This window comes from Chinchilla lanigera, unplaced genomic scaffold (genome assembly GCF_000276665.1).
Source record: "Chinchilla lanigera isolate Chin_1 unplaced genomic scaffold, ChiLan1.0 scaffold00083, whole genome shotgun sequence".
Lineage (NCBI taxonomy): Eukaryota > Metazoa > Chordata > Mammalia > Rodentia > Chinchillidae > Chinchilla > Chinchilla lanigera.
Window position 1 is genome coordinate 2,476,112 of NW_004955484.1, and position 25,278 is coordinate 2,501,389.

Consider the following 25,278-nt stretch of genomic DNA (forward strand, 5'->3'; position numbering starts at 1 on the left):
TCATAGCAGAGGACCAGGAAGGGCTAAAGTGTAAGTTTGGCTCTCAACCATTTCCTACAAGATTTCCATCTTCATGTGACAGCAGCCTATGGCCCACTGCTGGAGGGAAGCCACAAGAGGGACCCCATGGCACAAAGCCTAAGACCCTGGAGAAAGGGCTGGACAAAGGCTGGATGATGAGAATGGTTTCAAAGCTGAGCTTCCTGCCTTTGGTTTTTGGCTTGTTATAGCTTCTCAAGCCCCTTCTGATCTTCCTGCTACTATGTGCACACAGCCAACCAATGTCACTGCAGGGGTAGTGTAGAGTATTGCCTGACTGCAGGGTGTGTGTGTGTGTGTGTGTGTGTGTGTGTGTGTGTGTGTGCACGCACGCACATGCATGCTCTAGACGGTACACCCTCCAACCACACCACAGAACCAACCCAGAATGGCAGGCAAAGCTCTCTGGTGTCCAAGCAGGAAGTGTGCCACCTGTGATGGGCTGGGTGGAGGTGATGGCATGTTTCTGCTTTCTCCCTGAGATCAGCACTTCTGACAGGTGCCATTTGTCAAGTAAAAGAAGTCAAGGAGGAAGATGACAGGGGCCTCACTTCTTTGGGCTAGCTCCACATCAGAACTTCATAGGCACATCGCAAGGACTGCTAAAGCCCTGGGCTGAACGTCTTCGGATAGACTCAAGCAGCTGAATAGCTGTAACTCTAAAGCCCAAGTTACTTCCATCTGGCTACCATGCTTGCTTCCTTTGAAGGACCAGGCCACATGGGTGTTTTCCCACAGGACTTGAAAACACACCCGTCTCACAGCTTCAAATCTTCCCATTTTGTGAAGTATGCACAGGGGCCCTGAGGTGGTACTGCTGCCCTCCAGTACACCAGGGCTTGGTCACCCTATAGAGAGCTCCGGAAATGCATTTCACGGGACCTCAAAGCTACTGGCTCTACAGGGATTTCAGGGAATGAGCCAAAGACATGTTTCTGCTGCCTGACTGGGAGGGAAGGCTGGTGTGAGCTCTTGGCAGCAGTGAGAGTAGGGACATGCATATATGCTTCCCCTTGTGCCCAGTGGCAGTGGGAAGGTGGGAGCCAGGGGGAGAAGAACCCCTAGCAAATAATGCAGGGCACAGGCTCTGGCTGCATTTCCAGCTAGACTGTGAAGGAGCAGCTGGTCTTGTACCCTCTTCAGCATGTGCGGAGCTGCTGGCTCAGTCTATGGGGACCGGATATGGCAGTGACACCAAGGCCAGGCCTAGCCGGCTCCCTCCTCAGGAAACCTGGGTTACAGTATGCTCCAGGCAGAGGGGACATCTTCAGCAGAAAGTTTCCTCTCCCAGCAGCACCTCATCTCAACACCCCAGGACTATGAGGTGCAAGCCAGTTGTCACAGTGAGTTAGGCTGCAATGAGGATAGCCCAGAGGGGGAACCCCCTACAGGGCAGGCCTGGGGCACATCACAGTCGCAGTGCCCCCTGCGCACAGGGCCTTCCTTTTCCTCCGGTCACTGGTTTCTGGTTCCCCACAGGCCTTGCATGTAGGCACCCCTACTCCTCATGCACCCCATCTGGACAATCTGACAGTCAATGCTGCTGGTCAGCAGCTGCTGGACCTGCCGCACCACCTCCGCCCTCTTCCTCTCCCCCAGCAGGAGCATCAGGACAGACACCTCCACAGCTGCCAGACTCCAGCCATTGCTCCAGCTTCTAACAATAGCTCCCGCTTGGGGCTGGGCCAACTCCCCAGCCAGGATCCAGCTTCCCTAGGCCTGAGAAAGGCAGGGCATTTCCATCTCAACCTCGGGGGCTCAGAAAGCAGAAGCCAAAGGACAAACAAGCACCTGTTCACACAGGTCTGTCACTCAGGGCAGACTGGCCGGAGCAGGCGGCTTTCTGCTTTTCGGGGAGCCGGTTCTTTAAAGAAAGCTTGTGCAATGTTTACCAGTTCCAGAGCCCTTAAGACAGGGCAATGACCTTTGGAAGAGGAGGGAGAGGGCACTGTGAGCTCTGAAGCCAGGCATGGGCCTGTGCCCCACAACGGAGCCAGAAGGAGGGTCTCTTGAAGCAGTGTGCTAGCCATCATGTTCTGACTGCCGCAAACGGCCTGTCCCACTGCAACCTCCCGGCACCGAAGAGCTCAGGCTGGTCTGGAACAGCACCCTCAAGCTCTCAGTTAGCCAGCACCATTGTACTGTGACTCTACTCTACTCAGGGCAAAAATCAGACCCCAAACTCACTCTACTAACTGAGCAATTTGATGATTAAAATTTGTGCACAGAGGCTGGGGCTCTGTCTCAGGGGTAGAGCATATGCCTAGCATAAACAAGGTCCTAGGTTTAATCCCCAGCATGGCAAAATAAATAAAAATGAATGAATGAATGAATGAATGAATGAATGAAAGAAAATGCATGTGCATGTTTCTCAGGCCAGCCTCAGCACCAGGGAGATTCTAAAAAAAGACATGAAAAGCCGATTGTGGCTGACCACCCTTGCCTTCCAGGACCCTTGAGGCTGCCCTTGGGAGCCTCAGGAAGACAAGAGTGTAACGGTCCGAGCGGTACCCTGCTTGCCCCTCTGCAGGAGCTCTGCTATTCACTAGCCTCCCAGTCTGGTTCTTGCCCTGGAGCACCAGGTGTAGGTCTTCACTTTTCTCTGGAGCACTGGTCAAACCGGTTAAACTAGTCTTGCCTTCCCTCAGTTCTTCAAAACTCTGGCAGGCAGCTACTGGAGGCCTTCCAAGCTCCTACTCAGGCCAACCCTCCTAATAAGAAAAACACTACTTTCTATCTGCCTCATTGAAGAGGCTGTTACTTTTTTCCTTTGGTGGTTAACTAAATTATAAAATTTTCTAAAAATTTCCCCACTTCGTTCCAGCAACTATGGAAGGTGTGTGTAGGTGTGTGTGTAGATGGGATGTCTCCAGGGCAGTGACCAGGACTTCCAGGGATTCTTCCTAAGAAGAGAGAACATCTTCTTCATCTAAGAAAGCTTCATCTTGCCCCCTTTTCCACACCTTTGAGACAAGTCTTCTCACATTTTTTTTCTAGTAGAAAAGAAATGTGAAGCAAGTGGAACTGGTGAGAAATTGTGGGTAGAACCTGTTACTGGCAAAACCAAAATAAACTCAAGGCTCTCACCTTGGAAAGTCCAGCCTGTTGTCCTGATGGGCTTGCACTCTACCTGAACTGGAACAGGCCTTGTGCCTGCGTGGGAGACTCCACTCCACACACATACCTATGTGGGAAATGCTCCCCCTTATCTGGAAGTCTAAGCATCTTCAGAAAAGATAAAGGAGTTTGAGGAGTTCACGCCATCAAAGCCTCCTTTCATGTTAATTGTGTACAGAGGACACAAACTCCACTCACAGGTCTGGAGGCAACTGACCTCTGCCTCTGGTGGTAAAGGTCTGCCTTTTGTAAGAGGCTGACAGTTTAAAGATGTTAGCTTATACACACACACACACACACACACACACACACACACACACACACAAAGAGCAGAGGTGGCCTCTTAAGTACAGGATGAGGGGAAAAATGAGGAGAGCAAGAACAGCAGTGCTGAGTCTCCAGCTGCCAATCTGCCCTTCCTATATAGGGTCCTTCCCCAGGTTGCTGGTGTGGAGGAGACAGACCAGCAGCACCAGACGGGAGGACCTGGGGACACTTAGGGATGTCAAGGGCATTTCTCTGGGAGAGGAGCTGGAGATCCCCATTCTCCATGGGGGTGTGTGGGTGACTCCTGACTCAGAGAGGCCCCAGGAGCACTCTGCCCTCTACAGCTGCTCTTGCCAGCTTTTCCCTGATGACTCCCAGAGCCAAGTTCCCTCAGGCCAGGCCCCCTCTGAGGCATCTTTGTGTTCCAAGACAGCAAAGGCAGTGTCTACAGAGCATTCTCCCCAACAACCCACAGGACAAAAAGGTCTTCATGAGGTCTTGACACATGTGGGATAGAAGTGAATACAGCATTTGAAGTCACAGTTGGGAAGGGCCGTGAGACACAGGGAAGATGACTTTCCCTCCATCGTCCCAGGCAGAGATGGCCAACAGGGACAAAGCTGAGCTTGAGCACAGGAAGCATGGAGCACATGTGACAACGGATCCAGGGGCATGGTGGCAGTCAGTCCCTGGGCGACTGTTCACGTAGGAGGAAAGGGGCTTCTGGACACCAAGCAGGACATAAGAGAGAAGGAAACCCTGGGGGCAAAGACAATAACCTGCCTTGTTGCTGGTCCCCAACCTGGGCAGAGGCTATGAGGCTGCAGGTAGCTGAGACAGGTGGGTAACATACCTGCCCTCAAACGGAATCTTTTGGTCATGCAAGTAAGAGATACTTCTGGCCATGCAAGTAAAAATATGGATTGAGCAGCCCTAATCTGAAAATCTAAAATGCTCTGAAATCTCAACTTTTAAATGGGGGTGGGGTGGGGGTGGGGGTCCTGGGCACTAGCATTAGCTTGTCTTGCACATGCTAGGCAAGCATTCTCACTCTACCACTGATCTAAACCTTCAGCTCCTGAAACTTTTTGGGTAGTGATATAACACTCAGAGAAGCTCCAGATTTTCAAATTAGAAATGCTTCACTGGTAACATCTGTGCAATTGTCCCAAAATCTGAAACACTTTAGTCACAAGCAGTTCAGATAAAGGATACTCAACTTGTGATAGACTATGTTTTTAGGAGAACAAAGCAGATCCGATTCATAAGATTGACATCCCAGGATCACTTCAGAATAATGAGCCCTCCCTAGGCTGACGCTGGCATGTGTGGGAAGGTCATATTTTGTGTGAGCAGTGTGTCCCCTGGAAATATCCACTGTCAGGGGAAATGAGTCCTCAGACTCAGAAATCTTTGAACTCCTTTCCGAGCCCCTGCTCTGACTACAATCCAAGAAGCTGGGCCTGCTGGGAGGCTGGACAGAGCCCTCAGATCTACTACCTGTCATTGTCATAAAGGACAAAGTTCTCTGATGACCGGGGCTTGGAGACAGAACTAATTAGAGGAATGGAAAACCAGAGTGCCCAGCAGACAGGCTGAGCTGCACTGTCACTCCCTCTGGAAAACCACCAAGGCAGGACTACAGATGGCCTCACCTCTGCCAGCTTCCTAAGTGCTGACCAGACGCAGGCTCTGTGATACCTTAGTTTGGAGAATCCCATGAACCAGGGATTTCTGTCTCCATTTGGGAGCCCAGAAAACTGAGGCTCTACTAAACTAGGCAATCTGTCTGAGATTATAGTAAGAGGTACAGGAAGCTTTGAGCTCAGGTAAGGCTGACTCCAAATTCTTACCCACAGCATACTAGGAAGATGCTGCATTTATTTTGTCCTTGAGATGTCACATTACAGTGGCTTGGGTGTCACAGAACTCCTGGGCCCCCAGTTATTCACTGTTCAGTTCTGAGGCTCCCCCAAGGTAGCCCTGGTGGAGCAGAGGCCATCGGTCAGCACCTAACCCCTGAAGAGTGTCCACAGAGTCCATTAATTTCCTAAACTCTCTGCTGGGGAATTGAGGGCTCAATCAAATGTTTGGTTGAGGTGCAAAGCAAGAAGGCGATGACCAACCTTCCCAGGACTATGGGTACCACCAGCACAAGGCTGCCCTTCCTCATGGAGGGACGGTCCACTGTCTGGTGGCTCGTGAGGCCTACAACAGGCAGGCGCATAAACAGGTGAAGGAATGGCCATGTCTCTCAACCAGGGTCCAGGGAAATGGGGGGCACAGGATGTGACTCTGGGTCTGCTTTCTCAACCCATTCTTCTGTCTCCTCCACTTGCACTCAAGGTCCCTTGGAACAGCATCTGTGGCAGGAGGTTGGTGAAATTCTCTACAGAGCCCCCCCAATCAGACACTTCCCTTAGACCTGGCCCGCTCCCCACAGTGAGCACAGGAGGCGGGTAGGGCAGGCCTAGCTCTTACCATTGTAGGAGAGGCGAGGTTTGCTCAGACACATTATAAAGTGCATTTCCATCTCATCGGAAGCCACAGACTTGGAGCAAATGGGGCACTTGAAACCTGAAAGACAGGAAAATAAAACGAAATTATGGTCTTCAACCTGGAATAGCCACAATAGATGTGGACATGCTCAAACAACAACAGCTGTGTGGGCCAGCATCAGCACGGACAAGGACAGTTTTGACAGGCCCCAGACCCATCTTATCCTCTGAAGTCACTGAGATTGTGCCTTTTCGTCACAGGCTTTGGCTCAGCTTTCACTAGGGTTCTCCCTGTAGTATGCCCATAGTAAATGCTTAACAGGGGTCATTCACATCTGATTTAATTTTCCTTTAGATCTTTTCTCAATGGGGTTTAGTAAACAACAGGGGTAGGGAGGCAGCAAATCATGGCAGCTGAATAATCTGTCTTTGAATAATAAAGAGTTTAATATACTTCTCCCTCAAAGCCTTCACACCACTTGGCAGGATCAGCCTTGGGAGGAATCGGTAGTCATCAGCGCCTCCGCCCCTCACCCTGCCTGCCTCCTCATCCACTCACCTGGTACCACTTCCGTTCCTCACCCAAGCGCCCTCTGCCTCCCCTGTGGCTTAGGCAGCTGGCTTTGAGAAGTGTGTAAGTGGTGGGGTGGCCCATCAGCCAGCATGCTCCCAAGTGCCACTAAGCAAAACAGCTGTTTCCTGGTGCCATGGTGCTCGGGGGTTTTATTCCTAGGGAAGTTCAGACTGCTTATGCACCCAAACAGTTTCCTCAGTGTGGCATCAGTATTGGTTGAGAATCCTGAGATTCCATCAAGCAAACCTAACACTTTGATCTATTTTCAAAAGTATAACATAGATGAACTTTTGGTTTTGTTTTTGAGACAGAGTCTTGCCACTATGTAGCCAGGCCGGTCTTGAATTCATGGTGATCCTCCTGCCCCAGACTTCCAATTGCTGGGATCACAAGCATGCACCACCACACCTGAACAGGTAAACTGTTTTCAATCTTTTCCATTTTATTTCCACTGATATAATTTTCCAAGTGGGTCAATTCTTTTCCATGTAAATTCTACCAAAACAAAAACAAAAACAAAAAAACCACTGCCATTAAAAAGCTACAGATTTACCTGTATCAGCTGTGCACATCACAGTTTCTCTCTTTGTGACTGCAATCCCTGCCTACCCTATCTGGACTTTCCTAATACGGCACATCTAACTACTATGGAAAGGTTTTGCTCATTAACTTTTTGGTAAAAATTTTCATACATGGTTTTATTTGATGCTGCTAATGACTGTCCACAACATTTCTTCTGAAGCAGATAAAAGGCAAAGAGCTTACTTGACCACGGCCAGTCCCAGGACAGAGGAGGAGTTCACACCTCCTCCGTGGCCCTCACTTGGCCGCCCTGCTAATCTGTTTGGAGAGCTGTGACCTGAGGCAGCACAGCACCGAGGCAAGAAGGGAGCCAGCACAAGCATTTGCTTGAAGTCTCAACCCCTTTCTTTCCCCCAGTGACAATGCGTTCGACTACAAGACCAGACAGATATTTCAGGAGCGGCTTAATGATGGTCACAGTGGACACTTCTTTTTTTTAAAATGGGTCTTGCTACATGGCCCAGTCTGCTCTCAAACACATGGGCTTAAGCGATCACACCTAGTTCTAAAGTACACGCAACCTGGTGGCGTAGTCCCCAGGCCTCTGACCCTTTTCCTCAAAGATCCATAGCATTTAAGCATCTCTGCTAAAATAAGTCTTGGAAACAGTATCAACCCAGACACCCTCACCAAGCCTTGAGAAAGAGCTGTATTTCAGGCATCTGTCTAGTCACAAGTCCATTAGTAACAAAACCAGAAGACTGAGAAAAAAAACTTGGGGATGAGAAGGGGGTTGTTTCATTCCTGGGTTTCTGGCAGAGCTAGACCTAAAATGAATCAAACTGCTTTCTTTCCTTCCCTTTTTTTGAGATAGGGTCTTGCAATGCAGTTCAGGCTGGCCTTAAACTCACAGCGATCCTCTTGCCTCAGCCTCCCAAGTGCTGGGATTACAGGTATGCACACACCACCATGCCTGATGCCACACTGCTTATTTTCTAACCCAGTTTAGAAATGTGCAGATGCAATGCCACACACATGGAGAGATGAGGAATGAACCTGAGGCTCACAGAATGAAGATGCTCTTCATTTCTCACCTAAGTGGTTCTGCGTTCACACAGCATTTGCTTTGTTTTCCAGCTCAAAAGACCAAAGTTGTGCAACATGTTAAATGACTCCAGGATACCTATACTTTGAGCTTGCTGAATCAGAACCCTATAGACAGGCTGTGGGCTGTGGCAGCATGGATGGAAGCGTTCCAGAGGAGGCTCTCCAACCCCAAGCCCCAGCATGTTCACTGCGAAGTGTTCAAATCATCTGACACCAGAAAAACATGACATCTCACATGCTATGTACTTTCCTGATAACTCAGAACACAGTCAAGGTTATTTCCTGAGTTCCAGAGAAGGGGTGACATTACAGCTAAGGTGCTGGCAAGTAGGCCACCTAACAAGGCGGTCTACAAGGGAATGTCACAGATGTTTATGTCCACAGGAAACAGAGTCAGACACACAGGCTCAGAGCCGCGCCTCATTGCACGAAGAAGGGAAGAGGCTACAGGGAGCCTTGGAATCACGCCGGCTCACTTGACTCATGTGGTGCAGCTGAGACCAGACAGCCTTCTTAGCTCCAAGTCGAGAATTCTTTCCATCAGGGAAGAGTTGGCCACGGGGTTTTAAGAAACAGGTGAGCTTCCTCTGGAGAGGAAGTGACACTGCAGAAGGAAGAGACCTGTGTCTTACCTAAAGCAGTGCTAACGCCTCTGGGTGCTTTGCTTGGAGTTACAGTATTTTGTAAAGGCTCAGGAGCTAACTCAAGGGCATATTATGTGACTGAAAAATGGCAAGATAATCAGGCTTCATCAGCCTCAAGACCCTGGCAAGTTACCTACCTTTCCCTGGACCTTAGTTTCTTCATCTGGAAAATAAGGGCACTCATCTTACTCTTGCGATGATTAAATGAAATAAGAAACATGAAAGCGCTCTGAAAAGAAGCAAATCAATTCCAGATGGTGTCATGATCAGGCCTGGTGGCACCGAACGGCAAGGAAGGAACGGGAGGGTTAGAGGCTGCATTTAGGTGGACCGAGGGCCAGGTGATGTACTAACAGGAACCCGAGCAAGCCACAGACCATGCAAAATCCGCTGGCTGTTGCCAGTAGCCACCTCTCTGCTGGATTCCAGAGTTTTGTTTGAACTTCTAGAGCACTGTGCACAGTTACTGGCACTTTCTACACAGCCGATGTGGAAACAGCAGTCTCTACTGAACCTCTAGCGCACTTCCTTTTGCACAGGAGAATAAATACTGGTTTGCATCTATTGACTCATTTTTATGGACAGTCACTGTGCTTTACATGTCTTCTCATTTAACATAAGCGCAGGGTTATGTACTACCATTTGCTATTTCACAGATGAGGATACTGAGGCCCAAAAGATTTAGTAAACTCTTCAAGGTTAATGTACACAGAGCCAGACCAGGGACATAACAGCCAGGAAGTGTGACCACACAGCCGTCACCATGTGGAGCCACTGGCTGACCAGCACAGGAGGAAGAGCTACACGGCAGCAAGAACACAGACAAGGGTCTTAAGAAATACTCATGTCGTAACTTCTGCACTGTCCCAGCAGTACTCATGAGGTACCCATGGTTCTGGCTGATACTTTTTTTCCTGGGAAATCCACCAATGTGGGAGGACAGAGCTCTTCTACTTGGAACTGAACCGACAACACTAGGTGTAAGACGCTGAGCTTGCAAATTACTTTTTAAATAGAAAATAGAGGGCAAAAGGTAAGAGGTACAGAAAAATACTGAAAACTAAGAAGGCAAAATAATAACCCCACCTTCTTCTCTTTTTTTGGCGGCGGGGAGGGTCTTTTTGAGACAGTGTCTCACTATGCAGTTCAGGCTGGCCTTGAGCTCACTTTTTGTAGCCCAGGCTGGTCTTGAACTTGCAACAGTTCTTGTGCCTCAGCCTTCACAGGTGTGCGCCACCACTCCCAGCTCCCATCTTCTTTCTTAAAGGTCATCAGAAAATCAAGATGGATTCTACCACTCCACTGCCCCAGTCTTTTCTCATAATCGTTCAGTGTTGATGCTGAACCTACACCCTTAAGGAATGATAAACAGTGTGATATTTATGAGCTATCTTAATGTTAAAATATCTAGGAATTTTTGATTCCATTTTGGAAGTCTGCACCAAATAAAAAGCAGTCCTGCAAACAAAGATAAACAAATGATCTACAGTTATCCAGTCCAAATTTCCTCAGAGGCCTCAGCAGCACCTGGGCAGAGCAGATAAAAGAAGCTTTATTTCCCCTCAAGAGAAACCTACAGGTGGGCTCTTCTGGATGCCCCCTCACTGCTTCTAGACTGGACTCTGCCCCACAAACCGGGGGGTGGGGTGCCAGGGGCTTTATCCACCCGCCACTTCCCTGCATGGATGTGCCCATTAATCATGATGTGTCCGCTTGACTGGATTAGTAAGTGCCCAGCCGATGCATAAAGCAAAGTCTGTGGATGACTGACACAGAGGCCCACAAACTGATGAAGAGAGACCCACCCCAGATGGGGGTGGGACAAAATAATAGGCTTGTGGCCTGGATGGAATAAAAAAGGGAAAGGAGGAAGTGTCCTCATTTTTGAAGAGTCCCAGTCTTTGCCACTGCCTTTGGGCATCAGTCTTCAGTTTCTTTCGTCTTCCAGCACAGAGGCTCACTGGTGACTACTCGGACTAAAGTCCAAGGCCTTTGGCTTTGGACTGGTGCTGCATCCTTGGCCCCTCTTGTTCAACCACTTTCTTATTCTTGGGCTGAGCAGCTACTGGATCCTACAGCTCTCCACCACACAGACAGCCATGGAAGTCTTCCAGTCTGATCCCGCAGACCCCACAGACAGCCACTGTGGCTTCTCCCACCTCTGACTCTTCGGATGACCACAGTGGACTTTCCTGCTTCTGATCCTGTAAGCATAACGACTAAATCCCTTACACAAATATACACGTATTTCTACTGATTCTGTTCTACTACAGATTCCTACCTAATACAATGGGCTGTGTCTGCCACATCTACCGACAGGAAGAAAGATGCCAGCTAGCCCAGCCTACTGACCCCAGTCGGACACCGGTTTGCCTTTAGCAATTGTCTCCTACCACTAGATGAAGCAGAGCTGGGAACTTACCTTGTTCCTTGTTCTTTGGGGCAAATGGCTCAAAATGAGGAAGGAGTGTAACGTCAGAACACTGTAGGGAATGTATCTACCATGGTCCAATGCTGTGCTGGTTGGGTCTACCAGAGGATGCTCCTACAGGATCCAATCAAGAGTAGCTAAGAGAGCACTTACAATGGAGACCTAATTTCCTTCCTTACTTTTGTCATCCAATCAGCTCACTGTTTTCATAGTCTGATCCCCAGCTATTTCCTATGTTTCAATAAGCATATTTACTTATTTATTCATTTGTTTGTACCAAGAATCCAACTCAGGATCTTGCGCTTGTCAGACAGGTGCTGTACCACTAAGCTATATCCCGGGCCCCAACAAGCATCTTTAAAAAAGTGGGGAATCCTTTGCTATGCAGTTGTCTACCAAAGTCCAGAGGTCCTAAGAGAACACTCCTCTGCCCTTACCACAGGTGGCCCCTTTCAGTGTCAGATCAAAAGGGACTGCTCACCATGTTGGGTTAAGCCCTTTGGCAGATGAGCCGCCAGTGACCCTAAGAATGTTCATGCAGTCATATGCGCAAGAGGCATCTTCCTAGGTCAGGTTAACAGGGCTCCTAGCCCATCATTCAGGTCCTTCGTATCTGACTGAGGAGCAACTGAGCACAGAGCAGGGGCTACATGGGCACAACACCTGGATCATGATACTGACCTGCTCAAGTTATAAGAATTCTCCCAACCCACTGCCACATTTATCCTGAATTTAAGTTCAAGTTTGCATGCTCTGGGGACTGATACACTTCTTTCACTTTCCAAAACTGCTACCTTCTCCTTTAAGACCTGATTTCCTGGGCAGGACCATGTGCTGGCTGCATGTTGCTCCAGTTTCTCTCCCCGACCCTCCCTTTCTCTCCCTCCCTATGCTGATGCACTATTTTAATGGTTGTCCCAGTTCTGCCTGTCTCTGGGATCACCTAAAGGTAGAAGAATCAAAAGAAGCAACCAGGGTAAAGCAAGCCGACCACCGAGGTGGAGCCTCCTGTCTGAAGGGAGAGGAGTAATGCAGATTCCTCTTAGCCTGCAGCTCTGAGAGTCCCAACCTGGACTCTGCCCTCACTGGTCATTTCCTAGTTGCCAGCCTGGATCTTTCCCTATCACATGCTGTGGTGCTTAATGTCAATAGAATAGGACTTTAATTTATTAAATGGGTTTATTACAAATAGATCAAGGGGGCAGCATGAGATGATTTCCTTTTATGTTTATACTGGAAGTATCAGATACTTCACCCACAAAGACATATGTATTCTCTCTTTCATATAATTAAAATTCAATGTATAATTTATCAATTGCTGAGGTGTGAACCTGTCTCCTGACGAACAGTGTCTCCTGACGAACATTCTGGGCTAGGGAAAGGCCTGAGCCCTCTGGCTTTTGCCTCTTTCAACAACCCCCTTCTGAACTTGGCCTCTGCAGTTCTGTTCTGGGGCCTAGGGGGTTCACTTGTTTCCAAGGAGTCACAAGCAGACATCAAAAGAGAATCACAGTGACAGTTAAAATTAATTCTATATGTGTGTGTGAGTATTATAGTAGCTGTGTATGTCAATTTCACTGGGTGGTGGGATGCCCAGACATTTGGCTAAATACTATTTCAGGATGTGTCCATATAGGTGTTTCCAGATGAGATTAGCACCGGGACTGGTAGACTACGCAAAGCATACAACCCTCCCCAATGTGACTAGGTCTCATCTAATCTCTTGAAGGCCTGAACAGAATAAAAAGGTGAAAGAAGATTTTGCACTCTCTTTGCGGGATTGCTTGAGCTGGACACTGCTCTTTTGCCCTTGACCTGGGACTTACACCATCAGCTCTCCGGGTTCTCAGCTTTGGACTGAGATAGAAAGACTCCATTGGGTTTCCTGTGTCTCCCGTTTGAGATGGCAGTGGGGCTTTTTCAGCTTTTATAATCGTGTATCAGGTCAGATAACTCCTTATAACACTTTCTCTCTCTCTCTCTCTCTCTCTCTCTCACACACACACACACACACACACACACACGAGAGAGAGAGAGAGAGAGAGAGAGAGAGAGAGAGAGAGAGAGGAGAGATTAATTGATTGATTCTGCTGCTCTTAAGAACCCTAATATATCTACTAAATGCCAAACAATAAAATTTAAGACTAAGAGCCAGGCATGGTGGTGCACGCATGTAATCCCAGCACGGGGGAGGTTGAGGCAGGAGGATCATTGCGAGTTCAAGACCAGCCTGGGCTACACAGTAAGCTCAAGACCACCTTGAACTGCATAGCGAGAGATCCTGTCTCAAAAAGACAATAAATAAACAAATAGTGGGTGTCAGATTTTTAAAAATTAAGACTGATATCACCAAATATTGGTGAGCATGTGGAGTATATGGAACTCTCATTATTGTTAAGGGAGTATAAAATGACACAGCCATTTTGGAAAAAGGTCAGGTAGTTCCTTATAAAATAAACTGTATCTGGCCTATGACCCAAGCAATGTCTCATCTATGTATTTACTCACTTTAAAAATGAAAACACATGTCATCACAGCTTTATTCATAATAAGCCAAAACTAGAAACAGCCCAACTATCCACTAACAGAAGAGATTAAAAAAAAAAAAACTATGATACATTCATGGAATGGAAACTACTCAGCAATGAAAGACGAGCTACCGATATATGAAACACTGATGAACACTAAAAAGGTACCTAGTGAGTCCAGTGATAGAAAGTTCTAGACTAGGCAAAACCAATTGATCATGGAAAACTATCAGAACAGTGGAAGTCTCCAGAAGACAGGAGTTGGGGGGCAGAGATTAACTGAGAAGGTGGTAAGAGAATCTTCTGGGGCGATGAAAATGTTCTCTATCAAGAACGGGATGGGTCACAACCGTGCATGGATTCATCAGAATTCATCAAACATACACTTCAGATTTGAGATGTTGTCTACAATTTTTAGCTCAACTAGAAAGAGAAAAAAAAAAAAAACTGCAAACAAATGCTGAACTATAGTTCTGATATACCTGCTGACATTTTTTGAGGGAAATGTACTGATGGCTGCATTAAAATGAAATGCATCAAAAAATGAGAAGCAAGCTGGATGTGGTGGCACACATCTGAAATCCTAGGACTTCAGAGGCTGAGGCAGGAGGACTGTAAGTTTGAGGCCACTACATAGGAAGACCCTGTCTCAAAAAACAGGGAAAAAAAGGAGGAAGGGCACGGATTAAACATCTTCCAACTTCTCCAGATGTTTGAAATTTGTGTAATGAAACCGTAGACAAAGTATCAAGCAGTAGACTATATTTTGAAGAGGAAGCAAGCAAAGAAGGTGTGTGTATTAGCTAGTTTAGATACAGTGGTCAGAAAAGGCCCCTGAGGACTGATAAGTAGAGACCTTGAGGTATGAGAAGAACAACGAGCAGAAAGGCCAGGCACTGTGAGGACACTCACGGCAGAGGACACACTCTAAATCACTGCATACATTGAAAAAACTTTTTTCTAATTATAATAGCTGCATGGATATCTTGCCTGGGTATAGGCTTCTTTTGCATTCCTTTTATCCTTAGTAGTCTGTAGATGAAATTCTACCCTCTATATTCAGACTCAGGTTTTCCTTCTTCAAAGAAATTTTCTTCCGTATGTTTCATTACTTTACTTAGTGGCGGTTAAGTCATGAGTGCTATTTCTAGCTTTCTTCCTTCCAACTTAACTTGAGGTGAAGGCTGAGTTTGGGATTTGCTTTATGGAATGAAACGTGAACAGAAGTAACACACACATGGTCCATGCAGATAGACTTCAAGCGCTAGTGCATGATTCACTCAGCTACGTGCAAGGCTGCAGTGATTAGGGAAGCAAGCGTTGAGACAAAGCCTCTTTAAGCTTGGGCTCGTGAGTAACAACAAGCAGTCTCCCCTCTCGACCTGCACTGCAAATTGTAGCACGGGGGCAAAAATAAATGCAATGAGTTCCTGAGCTTGTGGAACTGTTTATTACTAACTGTGCATAACCTAGCCGTAGCATATCCTGGCTGATCTGTCCTTGTCTACCTTCTCTTAGCACTCCTGCTGCTTGTATGTCAAGCATCTCCGCCTCCATAGTTTCTCTTAGCATTGCCTCTAGCGATCCTAACCTCCTCTGGGCACTGTCTGCCTCCTCGCTCGGCTCAGAGGGGAGGACTGTTGGCACTGGCAGTCAAAGAGACAGGTATGTGTTTTTAGCCACTATTTCCCCCAAATCCTACCTACTTGGACATTCATATTTTGCTCTTTACATGTAAATCTTTGAACCAGCAATAAGCTACCTACTTGTTATTTTCAATGTGTGTATTCCATATTGATAATCTGACATACTGTACTTAAACATTTTCTTCTGTTGGGTGTCAGGATTCCCAATTTTAATCTACTACAAAGAATCTCTCAGGAGTGATCTCCATTCTCTAAGCATGCTATATTCCACCCCAACGTATTTTTGCTGTTTCTGGATTCTGCACTGATGGGTCGAAGGAAAGGGAGTCAGAAAAATCAGACTTTACAGTCATTAGCCAGATGGCCTTGTATAGGCTACTTCACGATACTGTCCAGAGTTGCTCTGCAGCCCCATCAAAGACAGACTGCAAATGCCCCATGCAGGGTCAGGCCGAGTGAAATGTGGGGTGGCTGGCTTACCCGCTGCACAGTGCTGTTGAAATACACTGAGCTTGCTAGTAAATCTGCCTATTCAAGGAAATCCACAAGTCCAATTATGCAAAAAAGGAAAACTGAGTTCTGTCTATATAATGTACTCCGTGGACAATACGATGCCATCACTTGCAAGAGGCACCTTTATAAACCTGGGGGAGGAAAGCTGGCAATTACAACTTTAAGATGTGGTTATGTGGTTTATCTTGATATTAGCGTTGTTAAATTGTGAGGTGTATATGCCTTAGAACCACACAAAAAGACATATGTGAACAAACATACAGACTCAGTCACATACCCAGTGATTTACCTGCTGCAAACCAGACAAGCTCAGTGCAGGAACTGCAGCTGGGGAAGGGAAGAACTGCACAGTGCACAAGGAGGTGGCTCTAAGACATCAACCACCTTGATATTATGGCAAGTCCAATGCAGTGACAGTACCCCTGCCACGCGTAGAACAGGAAAAGCATCTGCCAGCAACAGGAGCTCTGGCCATTCACTGGCCCTCGTCCCACTGACCCTCTAGCCCATTTCACCTGGAGAGAGGAAGGGTTGCATAGGAGGCAAAGGATAGGGGCAGGGACGGGGTCTGACGACTTGACCCTGAGCAGGTACAAGATGAAAACCTCAGCGTGCAAATCAAGTTCCCAACTTCTTGGCCAAGAATAATGCTGACATAATTCCTTGTCGCCTGGTCACCATGCTTGGGCAAGTTTAGGAGTATCCCCAACTGTGCCTCAAAGAAGTATGGGTATAAAGTCCCAGAGGAACATTTGGCTTGTATTTTAGAGGTGTCTTATTTAAGGATAGACCATCTGTTCAAAGAGGAAGATTGTCCATCATCCAAAGGATCTAGCCAGAATTTCTTCTGGTTCTTAGGCATTAGGGACTAAGTTTTACTTATGTAAAAGCTAGGCAGTCAATGGGATAGGTCTAGCCACGAAATGCTTACTCAGCTGAATACCATGTTCTTTCTCCTGGCTATTCTAGCTCTATTTCAATCCCCCTAACATACCACACACCTATGTTCCCCTGGGCTCAATACTACTGCTGTTGGTAACGACTTCCCAGGTTTGGTCAATGCCAAAGAACATTCTTAAGAGTGGACTGAATTCCCCAGCCTGTTCCTCATAAAATCACAGCAAGGAGTGGGGCCAACAACCACCCTCTCCATCAAAAAATGAAAACGGGAACAATAAAAACTAGTTTCTAAGCAAAAAGGGCAATTACCAGCCCTAAAGGGTTTGTGGACTGTCCACATTACAGTCAAAAGGAGCATCCCTTCTTCTAGCTGGAGGGAGACAGTCTGCGCAGGACACTAGTGGGCAGGCTGAGCCTCACTCAGAGCAGGGGCCCTTGGCAGACTCCCAGAGACACAGGCCTGGCCTAGGAACCATCCCATAGCAGGCTTGCATGTGCACCAGATACAGACCATCTTCCAAGTCTTGGGGCCCTTCCCGAGTGATGCTGTTAAAAAGCCCAACCATCAGCTAGCTTTCTTTCTTTCTGTTTGTTTGGAGGTGTGCGTGGAGAAGAGGGGTGTTAGGCAAAACAAAAGAACTAAAAGAGTGTCCCAGTGAACCTACAAAGAACCAATAGTTTATTTATGGGTTTCCGAAGGTACTGTTTACCCCACTGGCTGCAATTTTTTTACTGACAAGAAAGAAAGTGCTGAACACACGACTAGATCATGCTCAGCATAGTACAAACACTATGACTCACCAGCAAATGGACATGACATTCACATTCAAGTGACTGGTTATATGGAATAGTCATTTGTCCTGCATTGTGTGACTTATGCCTATTAGTGCTGACTGCCCTTGCCTCTCACATCACTGGGAGTCTAGAAGATTCTCCCATAGTTCCCCCTCTCATCCCAGGTTGCCGAATCCATGCTGCTATGTTCATTTCATAAAAACCATAAGCTCAGGCCCCTTCTCATCAGAGCACCATCGGCTCAGCGGTACCCCCAACACCAAAGCTGGAGGAGGCAGGAACTCAGAACACAATCCTATAGCCCATAGCTGTGTTTTGAAATGGCATCTGAAGAGGAAGAAGTCAAAAGAGTGGCATGGAGTTTTGAAAGCTCAGGAGCAGGGCAGCAATCAACCATATCAAAGGGGACTACCAGGGTAAGAGAAGACCTTCATGTTCTGTCATTCTCAGCTATGACGGCCACTGAGAAAGAGATGGGAAGGCCCTAGAGAGCTTTGAGGTGCTGACTACAAGGTCAAAAGGAATTTCCTATAGAAACTCTTCAGACGCAAAGCACAAATGAGAACCATGAATTCTAAGCTAGCGCATGACCTCTAAGGCATGTACAGTGTACTACTGTCTTGCTTTTCTTCTCCTCTAGTTCAGATTATTTGACTCTGGTAGATAAGAATGGGAAGGGAAGGGGCTGGGGATTTAGCTCAGCGGCAAAGCGCCTGCCTGGCAAGCGCAACGTCGTGAGTTCGGTTCCTGGTACCGGAGAAAAACCAAAAAAAAAATAAAATAAAATAAGAATGGGAAGGGAGAGGGTGAGAGCCAGGAGGGTGGAGGAAGAGACTCCAACATGGTAGCAAGAACATGGTGAAACCTCATAAATCTTTACTAGTGATAACAGATCCAAGATTAAGTAGTTAAGGATCTCCTAATGGTAAGTAATCCGGCTGGCGAGCAAAAGATGTGTCATTCAGGGTAACGTCAGAACCAAGCATAAGTCAGTGGACAAAATATTAAGCCAGTAAGCAGTCTGCGTATGATAAACCTTACAAATACAAATGTTTGTGAAATGAGAGAGCCATATAAACTGAAATTTCTTCCTCACTTTGACATTTTGCCTTAAATTGCCTTAAACTTTTTACATTGATTTTGACATTCCCTCATCTCAAATAAGCGCAGCAGCTTCCCAGAATATTTGCTTTAGGAACACAAACATTGACAAATACCATGTATTGAAATGTGTGGAAAGAATTAAAAAGCAACCAGACAGAACAGAAAAACACAGAACTGGACTCAGAACTAGTGTTCAAGTGCTGCCTCTTCCACTCATGAGCAATGTGGCCAAGGGCAAGTCATTTTGCCTCCCTGAGCTTCCATTTTCTCATCTGCAAAACAGGAATATTTTCTACCTCCCTCACCACTAAATAAGAACATTATATATACATAACTAAACAAATGTACAGTGGGCAGAGTAACAGTGCCCCCAGACATCCACATCCTAATCCCCAGAACATGTAACTGTTGGCTTACATAGAAAAAAAAGTGCTATGCAGATGTGATGGAATAGGGACCCTGAAACAGGGCAATTATCCAACCATAAGGTTCTTACAAAGGAAAGAGGGAGGCAGGAGAGTCAGGAGATGCGACTAAGGAAGTGGCTTAAAGATGCTATGCTGCTGGCTTCGAAGACGGAGGAAGGGGCCATGAGCCAGTGAAAGTAAGTGGCCTCTAGAAGCCGGAAATGTGGGAAATGGAGTCCTCCCTAAGCCCCCAGGAGAAACGCAGCCCCAACGACATACTATTTAGAGTCTAGCAAGACCATTTTACTTTTTGTGGTTCTGGAAATTGAATGCAGCACCTGGTGTAGGCTAGGCAAGTGCCCTGTAACTGAACCCCATCCCCAGCCCAGTTTTAGATTTTTCACCCCCCAAAATGTAAGCAAATACACATGCTGCCTAATTTATGGTAATTTCTTTTTTTTTTTTTTTCCGGTTCCAGGAATCAAACTCACAACCTCGCACTTGCCAGGCAGGCGCTGTGCCACTGAGCTAAATCCCCAGCCCTATGGTAATTTCTTATAGCAGCAATAGGCAACTAATATGAAAAGTTAGAGAAGACACGTTTATTCCTTCAAAGCATCAGATTTTAAGAGGAAAGAGCAGCTGGGGGCTCCCTGGCCCTGCTAAAAATTATGAAGCAGGGTGTCTTAGTCAGTTTGGGCCACTGTAACAAAATGCCACCAACTGTATGGCTTAAATAACCATTTATTTCCACAGTCCTGAAGGCTAGAAGTCCAAGACCAAGGTGCTGAAGGTCGTGCAATCTGGTATGGGTTCTCTCCCTGGTTTGCAGAGAACGCTCTGGTGTCTCTAACTTTTCCTCCCCAGGCAGTCTCGTCATGGGGACTCTACCCTCACAACCTCATTCAAAGCCAACTGCCTCCCAAATTGCCTCCTCCAAACATCATCAAGTTGGGGATCAGGGCTTTGATATATGAATTCCCTTGGGACAGAAACAGCCGGTCCACAGCTTTTCTTGGTGCACTGCTGAAAATATAGCTATGGGCCACACTCAAGAAGGATAAGCAACCAAGTCAGTCAGGTTGCCTGTCCATTCGAATTTATTCTAGCTATTAAGTAAGGATATGGCAAAACATTAAACATAATTTCTATACTTGGAGAACTGATGAGCCATTAGGCAAGAAGAGAAATAGCCACAGAACTCTCCTTTCTGCAATTTTCAGAGTCTTCAGTAGCTGACTAGTGAATATATCCATCATACAGTTTCTTGACTGGACACTCCTGGGATGAGGTCAAGACCCATCAATCTCTGGAAAAATAATACGCCAGGTTCTCAGGAGGGGGTGCTTTTTTGGGGGAATGAATCCATAGATCTACATTGGCATAAGGGTCTAGGTTTATAATATAAAAGCTCAGGACCATTTGTACAACAAAAGAAAGATTATAAATAGAAGGTTAAAACACACTATAATATTTTGATATTTTGGGCAAGTGCTCTACCAGTGAGCACCATCTACAGTCTGTAATACATATTCTGGGAATGGTCCAATCATTTGTGACTTACTTGACAGGGCTCTAAAGGAATAAAACTGAACCAGGCCTCCAGAACATTACTCTTCATGATCAGGGTCATTTAATATTTGCTAAAGCATGTGAGAGGGTCATGTACCATCGGTTTTACTAAACACATTTTCCCTCTCCCCTGAGTCAGCATGCATGTGCCACCCCCAACTTGCACATGCCATCCCCCAACTTGCACAATGCTCTCTTAATCCCACCGACATCACTAACAGCTGCCTTGTTTAGGACGAAGTGCTAAGAAGGAGTTTACTTCCTCCCCTCCAAGTCCCTCTTGAACCTATTTCAGTCCCCCAAATCTCCCTTACCAAGACTGCCAATGGCTTCCACAGGATAGCCTGCTAACCTCAATTCTTTAACACTCTGCAGCACGAGAAAGGTGACCATCCACTTGCCCACCCCCATCCATGTCATGCTTGCACTGTGGCCCCTCTCTCTGACAACCATCTAGAATGGCCCCCACTCTCAATCCCTAGCCCCTCACCCATCAACTCTTTGTATTTTCTCCTTAGCACTCAGGACCACTGCCCCTGCCCACTGCCCCTAACATCTCTTGCCCCCATTACAATATAAGCTCCTTGAAGGCAGTCTGCTTCTTCTACTGCTATCTTCCTGGAGCCTGGCATACAAGAGGCTCTTGAAAGTATCTGTTGGGTGAATGAATATCACACTTCACAGAACTGTGTGAAAAAGGCTCAGCTGTACAACTGGAAAGAGATAACAAATTAAGGCAATGCCAGCCTGTGGTTTGAGTTCATTCTCGGCAGAGGCTGCCTTCTACCTCTCAGGGTTCTAGCAACTGCCACACCACGATGAGGGTTAAGTAGGACACGAAGTGCACGCACAACAGAATGTCAGTTAAGAATCCACTGCGGTCATGCTGCTTCCTGCCACCCGAGGTTCTGATAAGGAGCACAGATAAAAATCACATGTGCATATGCACAGACTCTGGGTATCATTGCCACCCAGCTGTGTGGGTGCAGACTGTGTGATCTGTTTCAGTTGCCACCTGGACAGACTTTTGACGGTCCTTGGGGGCAGGAAAAAGGTCAGCTCCAAGCCCTGTGCTATGCCGAATCATGTTGGGCTAGAACAAGCTGCAGTCTCTCATTCTTCCTGCCAACAAAAGCAGGTGGGGCCCCTCTATCTAGTCCTCCCCACCCTACCCCCACAGGAAGTGCTTAGAGACACGGAGGGGCAGACAGCACCACATGACCCGGGCTTACCATCCTAGACGGGCTGGCAAGGGACCCAAGAGCCACTTGCTGGACAGTGGGGACTTCTGAAGCCTTCAACAGTCTGTAAGTTTCTTTCTTTTTTTTTTTAACTCTTTATTATGGAAATTTCCAAATAAACAACAAATAGAATATAATGAGTTCCCAAGTCTCATCATCTAGCTTCAACAATGATCAACTCAGGGTCAGTCCTGTCTCATTTTTCCCTGGGTTGCTCATGTCTCGGTTTGCAGGACAATCCCAGTTTAAGCTTGTTGTCTTGCTGTAATTAATAGCTCCCTCTTTCAGCTCTAAATGTGCCTGAGATTGGTTGATAAATTACACGGTCACCTGATCCTTACCCACCCACTTGCTTTCCACCAAACCACTCTGAAGCAAATTCCAGACACGATGCATCTCCCCAGACATAATTCACAATGTGACAGCAAAGATTTATGTACAAGTACAAGTACACATTCTCTAGACACTAACTTAGGGAGCACTGTGCTTTCTTCTCTAAACACTCTTGCTGTGGGTTTTCATGTCTCATAAGCAGGAAATGAAGGGACAGGCTAACTGGAATTGCTCTGTGCCAGTGCATGTGCCCTCCATGCCCAGCCTGTGGCCTGGGGGTGCAGCTCCAGCTTTGTGGATGGGCTGGCATACATGAAGAAGCCAAACATGCTTATGCAAGCCTGACCCCAGTATACGGCACGCCCCCCAACCGTGCTGCTTCCGAACGGGGCCTAGAAACGGTCATGGACCCTGGGCAGCAGAATGGGCCTCAGCGCTCATGGCTCATTTTATACATGGACATAGAAAGAGCAGCATGAGTTTGAACAATTCAAAGAGAATGAACATGCACCTCAAACCAACCTATATGAAAATAAAGTCCCAGTCTTTATCTCCACTCTCTGGATGATACAGTAGCAAAATTCCAGAGCCAGACTGAAAGCTGGGGCATTCGAAGCAACTTACCTTTCTAACACTTAAGAGAAACTGGGGGAGAAATGGGACGCTGTCACGTCTTCTGAGTTCTCAGAAGAGAGGATCCTAGAAAGTTCACTGCTCTGTGATCCACAACCCCACTTCTCGGTCATTTCCCAGAGAAAGACTCACACACGTTGATCACAAGACAGCAGACGACATTTGCCACAGCATGTGCCAGGCAGCCCAGAAAGGCCCCACGGGCAAGGGCCACATACAGCACGGACACGGCGAAACAGCCCAGTGGGCACCAGCAGCAGGCACAAGCAATGGACTAAATGTACACACAGGACAGATCTACAGAGACTGCTGAGTAAAGAAAAAGAAACAAGAGTTGGCAGAATCATGTGGTTTACCTGAGTTAAACAATGGTGTACGCCTGTAATCCCAAGTATTTGAGGGGGCTGGGGATTTAGCTCAGTGGCACAGCGCCTGCCTGGCAAGCACAAGGTCGTGAGTTCAATTCCTGGTACCAGAAAAACAAACAAACAAACAAAAGCCAAGTATTTGAGAGGCTGAGACAGAAAGACTGCACATTAGAGGGCAATATGGGCAATTCAGTAAGACCCTGTCTCAAAATTTAAAAACAAAGAGGGCTGGGGAAGTACATCAGTAGTTGAGTGCCCCTGTGTTCAATCCTCAGTACTCTTCCCTCCAAAAACCTACAACAAAGCAAAAATAGAAGCAACAACAACACATGCAAACAACTAAAATCCCAAAGAAACACACACACAAAGCCCATGTGTACATACAAAGAGAATACAAAATACAAAATACGAGACTCCACATTGAACACACTCATAGGCTCTCTACGGAAGGGAGGAGAATGGGAAATAAGAATAAAGGGAACAAATCAATACATGAGTGAATAAGGCCAAGAAAGGAGCCTTGCTCAGACCAATGACAGCATGTCACAAGCAAAACGGTATTAACCCCGTGCACTACAGGGTTCAAAGAGGAGAAGGGGGGAAATCCCCTCACTACTAAATAAAAACAGTTTTGAAAAGAAGCCTGGCCTGAACTATTTTAATGCATCTTTTCATCCTACTAGATAGCTAGATGGCAAATGGCCAGGACCTGGGACGGGAGGACAGGAGGACTGAAAAAGGACACCTTACTCCTTCCACAGAGACAGAGAAAGATGACCTCTCTGCAGTTCTCCCCAGAACAGTGTAAAGAGTGGCTGCACTGTGGGTCCATCGCTGGACCAACACAGCTCCTGTATCTCACAGGTGAAGGTGGAGGGTCTCAAACAGGGTCCCCTCGTAGCAACACTCCCTCACAGGGAGGGCCTAGGCCTGCTGGTCACAGGCCTCCTGCTTCCAGTTAGATGACTCACGTCACAGCCCTGTTTACATTCCTTACCTACAGGAGGTGGTGTGAGCCTATAATTGTGCAGTAGCCCTCACTTGTAATTTGGGGAGACTGAGGCAGCAGGACTGCAAATTTGAGTGCTCCCTGGGTAACTTAGCGGGACCCTGTCTCAAAAGTTACAACTAAAATAAAAAGGGCTGGGGATATAGCTCAGTAATAGAACATCCCAGGGTTCAACCTCCAGCAACTGGGAAAACAAAGAAGGTGGTTTGAAAAGTCTACACCCCAAGTTGCTTCCTAATGCTTATACAAGTATATCTGTGTATCCTAAGACATTGCTAATCCTTTGTACTAAACTGTATTAGTGCTCAATTCTGTGCACTTCTGAACAAATATCATAGTCTCTAGGTAGACCGTGGAGACTGAATGTTTTCTCTACTTTCACTAAGGGCGCAACGTGTCTGGCTCTGGGAGACACTCTGAACAGAACACTGGGCAGAAAGAGCTTCTTTGTGGAGCATCAACTCTGATGGAGGACGCAGACAGGTAAGCAGGCAAGGCACTACCTCATAACTGTCATGACAGGGACAAGACAAGGTGCTGATTGGAGCTAAAAGTGTAATCCACACTGAAACCTGAGTAGCTAGGGTGACAGGTTCTTGTAAGAAGGCAAGTCTGAGACTAAAGGATATGCAAAAGCCAGCTGGGCCTTGCAGGTACAAGGAGATGGTTCTTTCAAAGAATAGGATGAGTATCTGTGGTTGCATCAGAAAGGCAGACACATGTGAATAGCCTAAAGATGTAGTATTTTCCAAAGAATCTCAGTACTGTTCCCAGTCTCACGTGCATTTCTGGAATCATGCCGTCCCTCATCTAACCTGGTCTGTATTCCCTCTCCTCGAGCCGGGTAGGCATGGGACTATTCTGACAAACAGAGCACAGCTGAAACTCAGACTTGTGAGCCTGGGCTGTACAAAGGAGGTGGCTGCTGCCTCACTTCCCAGGACCTTTGCCCTAGGTAATCAGCCACCAGGCTGTGAGGAAGCGCAGGCCACACGGAGCAGCCACACCCAGCACTCAGCACGTGAGTTGA

At 47.0% G+C, this 25,278-nt stretch overlaps 1 protein-coding gene across 1 annotated transcript in view; it reads right to left on the bottom strand.

Moving 5' to 3' along the window:
* The window catches only part of Znrf1 (zinc and ring finger 1, E3 ubiquitin protein ligase), a gene marked incomplete at its 5' end in the record, with an annotated part of 98,148 nt that overhangs the window by 7,720 nt on the left and 65,150 nt on the right, over positions 1-25,278 (bottom strand). Inside the window, 1 exon segment of the mRNA XM_005403453.2 lies at positions 5,905-6,000. Coding sequence (XP_005403510.1) covers positions 5,905-6,000 — 96 coding nt within the window.